Genomic DNA, 14,383 nt, shown 5'->3' on the forward strand with positions numbered 1-14,383 from the left:
AGGTGTTCACAGACCCTCTTGGAGATAGACAACGCGTAGGATCCGTCGCTCTGCTTCCTGATCTCCAACGGCAGCTTGACACCATCCCCGACATAAAACAGTTCAGAATTCTGGAGACTCTCTACGTCGTCATCGTTCTTCTTCACGGATATCTTGCCTAAGTACGTGTAATCAGGTGAATCTATCTCGCTTCGTGGCTCTCCCACTACTTCCTCCGTACACTCAGCTTCCTCCAATAGGAAGGGCGTTGTCGAGAAGACACTCTCCAGCCTATCATCCTCTTCTGGATCTAAAGATTCATCTCCGATCCTCCTGCTCGAAGCAACAACTCCGCAGGGCTTTTCCGTGATTGATTCTTGTCTCTGCCCTTCTCCAATTTCTGGGTCTAATGTCTCCATAGCTTCTCCAACCAGTGACGAGTCTGTCTCGGGAGAAGGCACCTCGGTATCTGAAGAAGCAGACGGTTCTTCATTCGTTGCCCCTACGAGGTCGGCAAGAGATTCCGTGATGGATTCTTCTTCATCCGAACACGGACCCAGCGGCATCGTTGGCTTTTCTACCAAGCTTCCATCTTCTTCATTTTTTGGCTGACCCAAGAAGCCCTCTTCTTCTTCATTAGAAATATCGACCGGCAGTTCTGTTTGAGCATCCTTTTGGGTATTCAAGGCACATCCAACTGCCGTGTCCTTGTAGTTTTCTGTAGAGCTCCCTAGGGGTCCATTCCGGGTCGCCGTTGACACAGATTCGGTGATGCCTGCTTCTCCTTCTGCGATCTTTAATAATTCATTCATGTCGACGTCTTGAAGATCGTCCGCCTGCGTTTGTCCTAAGGCGTTGTCAGTCGTGGTCGTTTCTGTGGTCTCCATCTCCATCAGACTCACTTCGTTGCTGAGGACACCCTGGATTAAGTCGCTGCTCGAGTTCTGGAAGCTGTTCCGCATGCTCTGGACAATCATGTTCTGTACAGCAGGGTTTTTCGCAGCCTGCAAATTAAAGTAGATTCGAGCTTAAATTATAGGAATTTTACATACCAACTAACTTTATTTAGTTCCTAAAATTGATTTCTTTATTTTAGGTTACTGCAACCCCAACAGCAGAAAATGAAGGCAATTTGTTTAATAAACTGGGATTAAGGATATGAAAGGAGAGACTTCGCACTTGGAAATAATCGTAAACGGAATATCGTAAGACATTTTTAACCAAAGTTAAAGAACCTCAAAGTTCGACAAGTTTTCGCTCCTAATTCAGTGCTCATTTTACAGAATACACATGTCCCTACCTCCATGCTGACTGCAGGATCCCTGAGGAGGTTCTTGATGGAGGCTCGCAGTTTCTCAGTATCATCAAGATCCCCTTCTCCATCGTCCGACGTTGGCGCCAATGTGACGATGCTGGTAATCCACTCTCCATTCTTGAATTGCCGTTCTTCAACGGTATTCGTTGGAAGCTCCGTCTTCGAGGCGGCAGCCAACGAATGATATAAATTATTCCTGATTACGTTGGTAGGCCATTCTCCGTCGAACTTGCTCCTTGGCACACCGGTCACCCTAGCCAGTAGATTCTTCACCTTACCCAGGATCATACGCTCCAACGGTGGCAAGGATAAAATACCCTTCAGGTTTGGAACGTCCACGATTTCCTTCATTAAATCATCTCTCGCAGAGCCTAGTAGCTCGCTGCTACCGACGGTTTCAGCCGAGTCCCCGGTTGCGAAGTTATTAATTACCGTCTTAATCGACTTCTGCAGCAGCGAATTGTCGCAGAACGGCAACCCATGCTCCGTTATTGCTCCAGGATTCACTGCACCGACTTGTTCCTCGTCCCCATTTACCAAATCCTCGTCATTCCTCCGGGTATCATCCTCCTGGGATTGCATGTCCATCGAAGAATCGTTAGTTTCTTCTCCGTCCTCCGAACCGGGCTCTTCCGAATTTAAATTGTCCGGTTCGTGATCGTCTTTTAATGGGTCGCCGTTATCCGTCGAGTAATCTTCTGTGAAAAATCCTCCGGGAGTGACGTACTGATTGATATTTCCTGCTGCGACATTCTCGTCCGTTAAATCTTCCGAGATTAACGCCGTTGTCTGTTCGATAGCTGGTCCACGCTCGAAGTCATCAAGATCGTAATCCTCGTCGTTCTTCGTCGCTGGATCCTTGCTTGGGTCATCGATCGAGGACTGTCCCAAAGGATCTGTAACATCTTCCTTGTTACCTAGCCACGAATCATCTTGTAGAGGATCTTCCGTGGAACTTTCCAAGTTTTTCTTTAAATTAGACGCGCAGTGCTTCCGAGAAGGATTACTCTTGCCTACCATAACATTTTTGGTGTCAGCTATTCCTGAGTCATCGTTAGGAGGAACTCCTACAGGACTCTTCAAGATATTTTTTAAATCAGAAATAGATGTATCGGTTGTACCCAAATCACGTTCGTTGTTGTATAAATCATCGTCGTAAACCTCCGACGTGACGTACATGCTAGTCACTTCCTTGATATCAGAGTAATTAGGCGTCTCACTTTCTGTTTTAGATTTGTCCCCAGGCTGAGCAACACCCACAAGACCATCGTCATTGGATGCTGGTACCGTTTTGCTTGCTGTGTGCTTGGGAGATTGTTTCACAGATTGCAAATCGTAATTGAAGTTTCCGGGCGCTTTCGTCTGACCAGTTTGTGCCCCGTCGACAGTCTTGGTCGTTTTCGATGACGCTGTGGAATTTCTTTGCCGAGTGGGCGATTGCTTGCGAGGAATGGGTCGTTGCCCAAGAGTTTGTTGATTCCGAGAGGAATCGGGTGCACGTTGCCCAACCACGGAGTCGTGTTTGCCGGCGTATGGCCCGAACGGCACGCTAATCCTCGTTGGGCTGTGGCCTTGATTCGCGATTGGCAGCGTCGAGGGATCGATGTGATAGATGTAGGGCGGGAACGATAGTTCGTCGAGATTCGCTTCATATGGAATCGGATTTATTTTTCTGGACGGCAGGTTGGGCAAATGTTGATGTAAGCCACCGTACGGATACGGCTGATGCTGGTAGAGCGGCCTTTGCTGCAGCCTGCTCTCGCCGGGCAGCATCTTCTTTATATCGGTCCTCCTCTCAGGCTTAGTTTTTTCTGTTAGCGGCTGTCGGACTAGTCCGTCTCCCCGCGATGCCGGATTCTTCTTCTCCTGGCAGTAACAAACGTAGTCGTCGTTGTCAAGTACCTTGGTCCTCGATGAAAGACGATTCGGAGTCGCTCCCATGTTGTAGTCTCTAATGTTCAGCTTGTCTCGCAAGCTTTTAGCCATTGCTAATCGACGACTTTCTGCTGTATTTTGTCTTAAAACCGAGTCTGGAGATTTTTGAGAAACTAGTTGGGTCTGTGGATTTCGTAACAGAGATTTACAGCGTTTGGTCTTTTGACTCTTCTGAGATGAGCAGTCTATTTCCTCGCTTCTGCGGATCCTTTTGTCATTGTCAGATGACAATTGGATACGTTCAGTCATCGTGGAGTTGTGATCATCTTTTAGGGTTGATTCTGGGGTCGTTTGGGGACCATTTCTGATTGTTGCGGTGCTGGAAAGAAGAATAGTTAATTTATTTAAATTTTTTAAGATTCTGGTTCGTTTTTGTTTCTTTGGACATATTTCCAATTATTTTTAGAAATATTTCTTAATGTTCCATCACATTAAATGTAAAAAATTTGATTGTGGATTGATCACAATGGCAAGCAGAGAATGTAACAAAGTGAAGATTGCACGAGAACTGGGCCAGCGGCGGAAAAGAAGACGATCAAGGGATCCGTGGGAGTAAGTAATCTCGGTCTTACCGGGAAGAAGAGAAAATAATTAAGTTTCGTTCTCAATCGAGCTGTGCCGAGGCTCCGCAAATGGGATCCGTTGCGCACGCGAAATTCCGTCGCTCATGAATGCGAAATGTTTTCTTCCCCGGCGGCGATCGTGTCCCTGAGCATGTAATTGAAGCTGACGCCAACAGTTGCGCCAGGGCCAAAGGCAGTCGCCGTTCGTACCACGGACGACTAACATACTTTCCTTGTCTGCAATCCAACGTACTGGCCCCGTAATCCGAAAATCGTCCTACCGGGAAGTTCGTTTGAAAAATTGAAAGAATGTTCCGATGTACTCGACGGGAAGCCAGATAAATGGCACGGGATAAGGAGAATTTATGGGGTAGTGCCGGATCGCGCAACCCACACCTTCTTCAAGTATATATCTTCCAGGAAATTTGTTGAATTGCTCCTTGTAAATATGACGGTCGCGTCCGAGAATTGGACTGCGTGTGGAGAGCCATTGCTTGGCCGTCTAGGATACCTAATCTCGCATCTTTATGGTTCGGTTCAACCCTGAGTGGAATCCTCATTTTATTCTCAACTAGTTTATTTAACAATAGTATTGATAAATGCAAATCGAGTTTCCTTTGAACTATTTGGAACTTTATGACTCGATGAAAGACTATCACTAGATTTTTAAACAATTTTAACAGGGCACATCAAAAAATACAGTTTAATATAAATTTATATATCATCGATGTTAACAATTTTAATGAATTAATTCCGCAAGAAAGCAACTAGTCAACGTCAAGTTTTCAGCTAAATGCACAAATATTTGCATCCTAATTAGACCTCTTAAAAAGACAGTCTCTTTACTTGATATTCAATTAGATTAGCTCCGCTCCGAAATAAAAATTCGAACGACTCCGATCTGCATAATTATGCCGTCGAATATTAATTGCAAAAATTACCTTGCATCTTCTTTGTAGCTCCCAAGGCTCTTGCAGCTTACGGTCGCGGCCAGGACGAGAAATATCGCGTAAACGATTACTGATCGATCCATAACGATCACGAATATCACTCCCGTAGTCGCAGCGCGGTTTAGTTTCCCTCGTTCAGCATTAATCGAACCAAATTTCCTCTTCGAAGCGAACGCTATCGAGATCGCTCAACGACTGTGCGATCTGAGGCACGACGCATATATTCGACAGAATTGTATGCATGTTTTGATGTTCCTTCGATTGTGAAATCCTCGTTGTCAGGCGTCGATCGTGTCGCAATAAAAATTATCTTGTAATAATACACGTGCATTATCTTGTGCTATACACCTCGATATCTAGGACGCTGGGAATCGAATCGAAACATCGACGCGCGTATAACTCGTAATCTCTACCTAATTAAGCTGCGCTCTGCGAATTTAAATACCGTATTATTCGGTATATTTGTATTTAGGTGTGGCTTTCATCGAATCGAAACTCATCTTTCAAATGCAATGTTCATTTTATTTCACATTACGAAGATACACAAATTGGGAAACGTCCACATTACAAAAGTACACAAATTAGAAAATATTCACGTTGCAAAAGCACGCATTATTTTTTATAAAACGTATAAATAGTAATATATTAATATTAATATTATAAACATCGATCTTAAAGCAACAACAATCAATTTGCACATATAAAGTATCAGATACAATTAATTTACAATGCAAAGGATTAATAATAATAGATCGCAGGTAATTAATAAATTAGCCTCGTAATGCATGCGCGATACCGGCGAGGACGATGAAGAACTTCTTGACGTTCGTGATTGCGGAATTGAAAGCGTGGCGAGTCATGCCAGTCGATTGGTCATCGATCATTTCTCCGGCGCCCGCAGTGTCCTCGAATCTTTCCTCTAGATCGTCGATCAATTGTTCGACGGAGCCGGTTAAGTTCTGAGCTTTCTGCAAACTATCGACCACGACCGTCCCCATCTTCGGTATGCTGGCCTCGATGAACGATGACAGATCCTCTTTGCCACCTTTCTGCAGATTCTTCTTCCCTGTCAGATAATTGAATAGACTACCCGCTGCGGAGTACTTCTTCGGCGTCTTCTTCTTGGCCATCGCGGCATCGACCTCGTCTGATTCGCTACTGATTGGGATCCCTGTCGTTGAGGCTTCCAAATGCTGTATCTGAAGAAGCAAAATTTGAGCGATCAGTTCTCTAAATCACCAAAAACGACCATTTTGGCATCGGTATTGATTACAATTGTACTTTCTCACCTCAATTTGTTCTGTCTCCTGGTCTACGGTTTCTCTTTTCGGTCTAACTATACTCCTGGTCCAAGGCATCACCATAAACAGCCTAGATTGATCAGAAAGCAATCCTAAATTGTCTTTCGATTTCTCAACTGGTTCTTCGACTAGTTTTTTGACAGGAACTGCCTTGTCGTATTCATTTTCCTTGACAGTCTCCTTGGCAGAATTGTCGCGATGGCTCTCTAGCGAAGGTTCCCCGAGACTCACGTAGTTGTCTTTGCCACTTTTCTTGATCTCCCGAGGCTGCTTTTGCGTCAAAAGCGACCGGTCGTATATGTCCCTGCGATTTCTAATATTCACTAGCTCCGAGCTTCCAGAGGAATCTTCCTGCTCGCCTTGGTGACTATCCTTAGAGATTTGCTCCGCTGATACCTCACTCTCCCCTGCATCCTTCGAGCTCTCTAAACTTTGCTCGACTTCGCCCGCTGTTTTCGTTTCTTCCTTGATCGATCGCGCATTCTGTTTTCCCTGGTTAATGTCATCTTCATTGAGCAATGTTCTCGAATCTTTATCAGCAGAAAGCAAATCGAGAGATTCGATTAAATCGCCCAATTCAACGTTCTCTTCCTCGTCATGGATCTCCGAGGAATCTGGATCCGCAATTTTGTCTTCGCGTTTGTTGTATGCGTTTTGACGAGCTCGTTGAAGTTTATATAAAATTGGCTGCCATGATGAATCGTAATTAAGAACTCTCGATTTTCCAGGATTCCCCAGTCTCGATGGCTGTCCGTACAACTGCAGAGTGGGCTCTCCTCCCCTGTACGTCGAGGGATCGATCATGTACACTTCTCCGTTGCTTGCCAGACCCCCTTCTCCTGAATCATCGGACTCCTCGCTGGAATCAAGGATCTCTAGACTCTCCAACTGTGGCCTGTATCTTGGAAGATCGTAGATCTCTTCGCTGCTGTCGGAGTATGGATAAGGTATTATCTGGAAAAGGTGGTATTTGAAGGTCCATAATTATGAATTAGTCTCGCAAACTGTTAGTTAGGTCTATCAGTTTGCTAATGAATTAGCGCTAGATTAAATTGAATCTTGACTTCTATAAGAGACTGTATCTAGATTAGATCAAAGATCATTTACCTGTTCGTTACTGTTGTCCTCCTCTTGCAGACCCTCTGGATAATGGAAAAGTCGTGGATCCTCCATACTCTCTACTAGAGCGTAATAAGACTGACCACCCCTCGTATTGTCAATAAGGCGTCCCCTAACAGCCTTCTCCAGTACATCCCTCAGCCTAATAATTCCCTGCATCTCTCGAGGATTAGAATGGTCCACGATCCTAGAGCCTTGAAAGATTCGACGATCCCTCGGCATGAAGAACCTCTTGCGGATGTTGCTAGACTTCACGACTTCCGTCGCAGATAAATCGTTCTCATCGTCCACTGTTTCACTGGCTCTTTCTTCCCTCCTCGGCTCGGGCATCATCATCGCGTCTTTTAGATCCCCTTCATTCTTGATCGTCTGCCAGGTTTCTCTTCTGTCGAGTCTCTTGTCCTGTTCGTCATCCTCTTCGTCACCCTGTTCGTCACCCTCTTCAAGCTTCCTCCTGCGGCCCAATCTCCGCCACCTCTCACGATCCTCTCTCAGCCTTTTCCTGAGCCTTTCAATCTGAGATTCCCGCAGCCTTGCTGGAGCGCCTACTCTATCGGCCGATAGCTCCAGTTTCCTCTGTTTCTTCTCGTCCGCGACTTTCTTCAGAGCCAGCATGGAACTAGCTCGTTCCATCACACGCTGTTCCCATGGTAGAATCTTCAATGTATTTCCCCTCTCGCTGATTGGAATTCTTGATCGCGTTTTAATCGGTCTTACAACTTTCGGCGACCTACCTCTAGCGTTTCCGATTACTTTTTCAGCATTCAGGGGGAACGAGGTCTCATCATCATCCTCGTCGTCAGTTTGCCTCTTCGAGTTTCCTTTGGCAATCTTGTTGTTCTCACCATTGTCGTTGGATATTTCCTTGACATTCTCTTCGAATAAGGCAACTGGGTCCAGTGTCGCGCTACGAATTTCCGACCCCGAGGTCTGTTGGTCGTTTTCAATCGTATCGGCCGGAAAATTCTCTTTAAGACTTGCAGTACTACCCTCAGAAGCCTCGTAATTATCAACCTCTTCTTCCTTTTCTGTCTGCCCACCTTCGCCAAGAAAAAGCCCTTTCTCATCCCCTTCGACTTCGCTTAACGACTTTAAATCGCCCTCTTCAAGATTCAACAGCAACGTAGGGTCTATTGTAGTTTCATCACCGATCTCGAGAGGTTCTAACTCTTCTGGAGACTCAGTGTGTTCACTAATTTCTGTTGAAAAAACTCCTGGCTCGCTCAAAGCTTCCTGCACTTGGGAAACCTCTGACACTGCTTCTCTTTCGAACTTCAAGTTCGAGGGCTCCTCCTGTAGGACCGCCATAGGCTCATCCTCTAATTCAGCAAATACCTCTACCTCCTCAGGAACAATCCCATCATTGTCCGTGGCCGCGTCTTGGTCTGACACGATCTCCAAGTTACTTTCAGTATCGGCAACGTCTCGCTTCCTTCTGCAAACACATGGAACAGTGTCTCTGATGACCCTGCAGTTGCAGTCCCTCGAATTTGCGTCGTCCTCATTGATCATCTCTTGATCTAGAATAGCACCCAAGTCTGATCCTTTCCTCTTCAATCTTTTCAATCCTCGAACTTCTAGGTCATCGAACTCTGGAAAATATTCTGGATCTCTGAACTCCAAGGTCCTCTGTTCTCTGTTACCAAAGCTCCTTGGTTGCCTGGCCTCGTAGTAATCGCCGGAGAGTCTACTCAGGCTGCCTCTATCCACATGCTTTCTCAAATCTTCGCTTCTCAAACGACCATAATCTACTCCCTCATCCTCCCAGAGTTCTCCAGGCTCTACTCCGTCCCTCATTTCACCATCGAAGTATTCCCTTGGCTGGTAGAAGTCATAGTCGCCTCCGTCGCCCATCCAAGGCTCCACAGTTTCCCCGGGATTCGCATAATCCTGCGCAGGATCGGCCCCTCGATGGATCATGCTGTCTCCGCCTTCGCCGAAGCTACGTTTATAGTCTCCAGTCTCAAAGAAGACGTCTCCCGTGGGGAACCCTTCGACTGGATCGGTCATGAAGAACCCGTAGAAGCTGTCGTCCTCGCTGTCGCCCCCTCGATCGAAGCTTCTCGGCCGAACCGCGTCTACGAACCCTCCTTTGATCTTTTGACTACTTCGACGCTCTTTGACGCCGCTCTGTCTAAACCCTTTTCCCAGGGGATTCTCACTGTCTAACAAGTACTCATCGAACAGATCCCTCTTCGCCCTTTTCGTCCTTTGAAAACCAGCAACGTTCAGCTCGAGCAGGGGCACGCGAGTTAGCAGAAGTCCCAGAGCTTTCAGTGCCTCCCTCGCGGCGCCGTGAGAACTCGCGTGTTCTACCTTGGATATCAAGAACGTTGCTTTCTTCAGGACCTCGTGGATCGCGAATTTTACCGCAGATCTGGTGCTACTCGAACCGGCCACACGTTGGAGAAAGGAGATACGATTCTTATACTCCTGCAGCATACTCTGTATATCGTTTCCGGAATTCTGAGGAGGTTTCTGGGGCTTAGGCCTCCGTCTTCCGAATGGTTTCCGACCTCGGTTGTTCCTGGACCTCCTTCTGTCCCTTCGCGAGGTTTCCTTGTCCACGGATCTTGTGACGTGGGATTTTATTTCCTGGTCTTGGATGGCACCTGCGTCTTCGATGGGGTTTGGGTCTTGCGACGGTTCAGGTTCCATGCATGATTTTACCTTGGAAGGAGAGGGTTCTTTGAGTCCAAGAAAATTCGGATTGATCTTGTTATAAGTTCAGAAAAATGGAAGGAAATCGTCTGGACTTAATCGGGGCGGTTCATGATTGATTCTCAGGAGATTGTTAAGCAACCGACGGCAAATGAAACGTTATTAAGATCGAAGGGTTCCACGTACCTTGAGATCAGGAAGGACCCAGAACCCGATTCCGGCCGAGGGCAAGCTGATTCCCAGTCCCCCTGGATTGGTCGAGATGATTGGTTTCATCTCGGGAACGTCGTCGTTTAATAAGTCCAGGGTTTTATTGTTCAGTAGAATGCTCCTGTAGGATCGATCCCGGCGGAATTCAACATAGAATGCGATGAACAAAGGAACGTACAAAAATAAAATATCAAACTGTAAGATGCTCCGTTGTAAACTCACCTGGAGAACATTCGATTTGTCGCGTCGAGGCCAGGTGAGAGTAGATACTCGTGAAGCGTGGTGACTCGAATATCTTTCAGGTGAATCTCGATGTCTTCGGGGTTGAAGTTCACCCCGAAAATCGTGATGGATCCCGGCTCGTATCTGCTCGATGGTTTCGTGCATTGATAGTAGAGGTACACGTGATTGTTCTCATCGGTTTCGGCATGCCCGTCGAACACCTGACGGCCGACGAGGGTTTTGTGGAGCAAGGCCACCCAGTAATCCTAAGACAGAGCGATCGTCATCGATTTTGCGATTCCATGGCCGGTGTAGGTTACTTACTGGACTCGGCTGAGTCAGGTCTTCAGGTTGCCTCATGATTACGTCCACATTTGATCTCGCTGCATTTCCTAATCGTCTTGCCAGGACCAGGGCACCGAGGTACAGGCTCTTGTACTCTTCAGGCTTCGATTCGGCTTTGAAAAAAAGAACATTTTAATTAATTCTATCGATAAAAACTATCCATTAAAAAATCCAAGCCTTTTAGCTGTTTTGATTACATGTAATTATTTAGTATCTTACCAATCCAGAGCGGTCGATTCTTCATAAATTTGCCGATAATCTTATAAAGATCTTCTTTCTCCGTCTGCAAATCGCCTGGTTGTATCAGAACTCCTTCGCTGTCCGAACTGATTGAGTCGAATTTCCTAAAGTAATTAGAATCACGTGGTAAATCGCAAGGGCTAGTTTAATGCAACTGACGATAGAATAATGAATTTACGGGTGCCATGTGATAGCTGACAGTGCATTGCCAGCACCATTGAAGTAATCCTGAAGGTACCGTCTTTCCGTCCTGGTTTCGTAGGCCACGATATCTGGCCCGACGATCATACTGTTCGCGTATCTGGGAAACGCGTTCAGAGTTTCCCTCAGAACCACCAACCGTTTCCCTAGATCAGCAGCCGACGCGTTGCATCTGTTCTGGCATTCTACAATATTTCATTCACGATGATTTACTTAAACCGAAATAAAATTACCGAAAAAATACAAAAACCGAGAAAATATAAAATTACTAATTTTAATTCGTTCTACTATGATTTCAGAATGTTCGTATCGTTTACCGTATCCCAGCTGCCAGCTAGCATTGAAACCCATCTGATCGCTGAAGGAAACAATTTCTTCGGCATCCAGAGAGCTCCCTTGTCTCCCATCATTCTCAGCCGAAATGCAAGCAATCACATCGAGACCTGATTTTTCCGCCCACCGGTACACCAGCGCCCAATCGGATTCTAAGATCAGAAATTAGGTATCGTCCCGATGAAGTTGGAAAATTCCCGTGGGAATCGGAGACAAGATAGGGAATCCACGGAATCTCTCGGCGCTTGATTTTTAAAATGTGCTACGGTCTGCGTAGGCAGAAGTTACTCTTGAAATTGGGATCGTCGAACGAAGTTAATTCTGAATCTGTTTGCATCGGGAACCATCGAATCCCAATAGGGTTCTCAGATCAGGAATCAGTTATCGTCTCGACAAAGTTACGAACTCGACGCTCTTGAAATTAGGTTTAGTAATTAGGATTAGTTTGGAATATCTCGCCAGCAGTACTTTTCCGAGAGATTCCGGGCATCTGCAGTTTGATGCCGCGGTAACAACGTTGCTAACGAGTACAATGGGACGAGACATTTGTAATAGGGATTAAAGAGCTTAAACAGCGGACGAACAAGAGCAAAGCGGGCGTACAATGCGATACAATCGAAAGAAAAAGCCTGATGAAAAATATAAATTAATTAGTACGCGGACGAGGTAGCGCGGAATGCTGAAGACAATGCCGCTTGCGAGAATGACTCGCCGCGAAATAAACGACGTTATTAGGACTGACCTAGATAGGGTTTAACATGAATGATACAGAAAAAGTGCGGAACGGTGAATGTACATTGAAGAAAGAATTGAATAACACAAGCGAGACACGGTACTTTCTATTCAGACTCCCGAGTATCTCCTGGAAAAATTGTCGACGCAGAAATAATACTCTTTAATGTACATGTAACAAAATCCTCGCGCAAATTTTTCAATCCGACCGTTTATTCTTCTAAGGAACTAGACTGTAGTAAAGTAGTAAAATAGAAAAGTAGCCGTTGGTCGCGGACGGCGGTCTTTGGACACCGCGACGAGCGGTGGCGTTGGCGTACAATTTCCGCGGCGCTTTCCGAACTGGCGAATCGGCGGGCCATTATGTCGGTTAATTAAAGCGGCGATGTAACGGGCCAGTCGCGGACAAAGGAGTCGGCACGCGTCTGCTCTCGCCGCGAGGTCGCATTAAAGCGGAAACGGGCCGGCTCTTCGACCAATTTCGCGGCCGATGCAGCATCCCCGGCTCGCCGCTGCGAGAATCGCGGGAATTATCCAGCGCACAATGGTTCACGGTGCGAACTTCACGCGCGAGTGCTCGGCAGCTGTCGAGGAAATGCGAGCCGCTAACGAGAGAGAAACGCCGGGGATTCAGCCCGTAGCTGAGCTCGTCGTCATCCATCTGTCTCGGCGGAATGTGGCGTGACTCGCGCTAATTACCTGAGAACGTGACACGTGGGTTTCGTAATTCGTTAATTCACGATATTGGAGCTAGATTTCATCTTTGGGATTTTCTGCTAGACATTTCAGAGGAAACAAGGAACAGCGTCTCTTAGCGTTCTCATTGTCTTCTCACGCATTGGTCGTACTAATTAGCGACCCCTTTTACCACATCTTTGTTTCGGAGAGCTAAGGAGTTTATTTTATACACAGGCTAGGTTAAAGAACCAGATATAGAGATACGTTAGTCTTTGTTAGATGATTCAGCGTTTATTCGATGAATTTTTGTTACTCCTGTTCAGTCAGCTTACCGGAGATCAAGTGATCACGATTGATCTCGTTGTCCGGGGGATTCTCTCTGCCAGAACGGAAGAGGGTACCCTGAGGTCCTCCAAGACGAACATACGCCGGTCTCAGAGCGTGTGCTAGGCGCGTGCTTCTTTCAAAGTCGCTGCTGTAATCGTAGAAACGAAAATTCGAGAAATGAAAATGAAAAGTGTGCGGCGAGAAGTACATAACCCTTTTAGTATCTTTTAATACATCTAATAAACGACAGTTTCATATCTGATTTCTCTTTCCTTTTTAAATTTTCTAATTATCAGCTTTTAATTCCTTTGCAAAACTCTATCAAACGCTAGTCTTTCGGTTGGTTCTAAAAGGTTTAGTTAGCTAGTTGTAATAAAATAAACATTTCTCTTAGAGTCTCTAAGCCGTTGCAAGTTTCTCAGAAATTGTTGAATATAATCAGCTATGTTTCTGCAACCATTGTTCCGTCTCGCGTCAACTTCCGCCAATGAATAACCAAAGCAACGCCTGAATAATTAATTCGCTATTCAAAGTAACGCTTAACAATTAATTCACTATCGCATAAACAATGTAACACGTAGCAACTGCATCGATTTTCACGTACCTGAGAGCTGCGCCGCGCACCAAAATCGCCGGATCGATGGTCAGGCTCAGGAACTTCTCGTCGGTGATCGCGACCGGTTTCTCGAGATCTATGTCGATTGTCAATTGTTTAGCGAAGATAGATCGAACCGCGAGGACACCCAGAAAGAAGCAAAGCAAATCACCGTGCTTGTAACGCTTCATTGTTATTTTAGACTGTTTCTCGTTGACCGTTTATTCAGTTAATAGCAATCTATTCGGTTTCGGACAATGCCCATCTCACGATCGAGGGGACGTTCGAAACTCTGGATCTCGGGATCCTAGATCGTATCGCGAGGAACGTTTTCCTTGGACTGAGGGACGCGATTATCCGGGAAAAGTCAAATGGTCGGACACACGGCCCGGTGACGAATACTCGCAGACATTTCGAGCGTTGTTTCGAAACCGCTAAATCGGTCGTTGCGTAAAAGAATGGATCGCGATTTGCACGCACAGCGAAAAGATCCTCGGCTCGTTGGCCTCGTGCCTTACAAAATCGAATTACCGAAATCGAGTCTTGAATTCGTCGGATTCCATTTCTTCGTCGACCGAACGGATCTTTATGCATTTACTTAAAAAATTTACTTAAAACTCGAACAAAGATTGCAAAGACCCGAGGCTGCTCGTTCCTGTGAAAATAAACGTTGGGAA

General features: G+C 46.0%; 1 protein-coding gene across 1 annotated transcript; it reads right to left on the reverse strand.

Annotated features, from left to right (window-relative positions):
* Window positions 1-5,486: 5,486 nt before the first annotated feature.
* LOC144467736 (uncharacterized) lies at window positions 5,487-13,897 on the reverse strand. The gene is made up of 11 exons (XM_078176655.1): window positions 13,716-13,897; window positions 13,117-13,259; window positions 11,359-11,526; window positions 11,019-11,226; window positions 10,820-10,944; window positions 10,580-10,713; window positions 10,256-10,521; window positions 10,010-10,154; window positions 7,151-9,832; window positions 6,032-6,997; window positions 5,487-5,941 (listed from the first exon to the last, which is right to left on the reverse strand). Exons 1-11 carry the CDS (start codon window positions 13,895-13,897, stop codon window positions 5,513-5,515), a joined length of 5,448 nt encoding a protein of 1,815 aa, XP_078032781.1. The 3' UTR covers window positions 5,487-5,512.
* Window positions 13,898-14,383: the final 486 nt, after the last annotated feature.

This window comes from Augochlora pura, chromosome 3 (genome assembly GCF_028453695.1).
Source record: "Augochlora pura isolate Apur16 chromosome 3, APUR_v2.2.1, whole genome shotgun sequence".
Lineage (NCBI taxonomy): Eukaryota > Metazoa > Arthropoda > Insecta > Hymenoptera > Halictidae > Augochlora > Augochlora pura.

Bases quoted from the DNA above. Each gene is read 5' to 3' on its own strand.
- LOC144467736 (XM_078176655.1), bottom strand. From the start codon at position 13,897: ATGAAGCGTTACAAGCACGGTGATTTGCTTTGCTTCTTTCTGGGTGTC. The intron at 10,945-11,018 runs GTAAATTCATTA...TAATTACTTTAG, and splicing joins TCAGCTATCACATGGCACCC to GAAATTCGACTCAATCAGTT. The intron at 5,942-6,031 runs GTGAGAAAGTAC...TTGCTTCTTCAG, and splicing joins AGGAGACAGAACAAATTGAG to ATACAGCATTTGGAAGCCTC.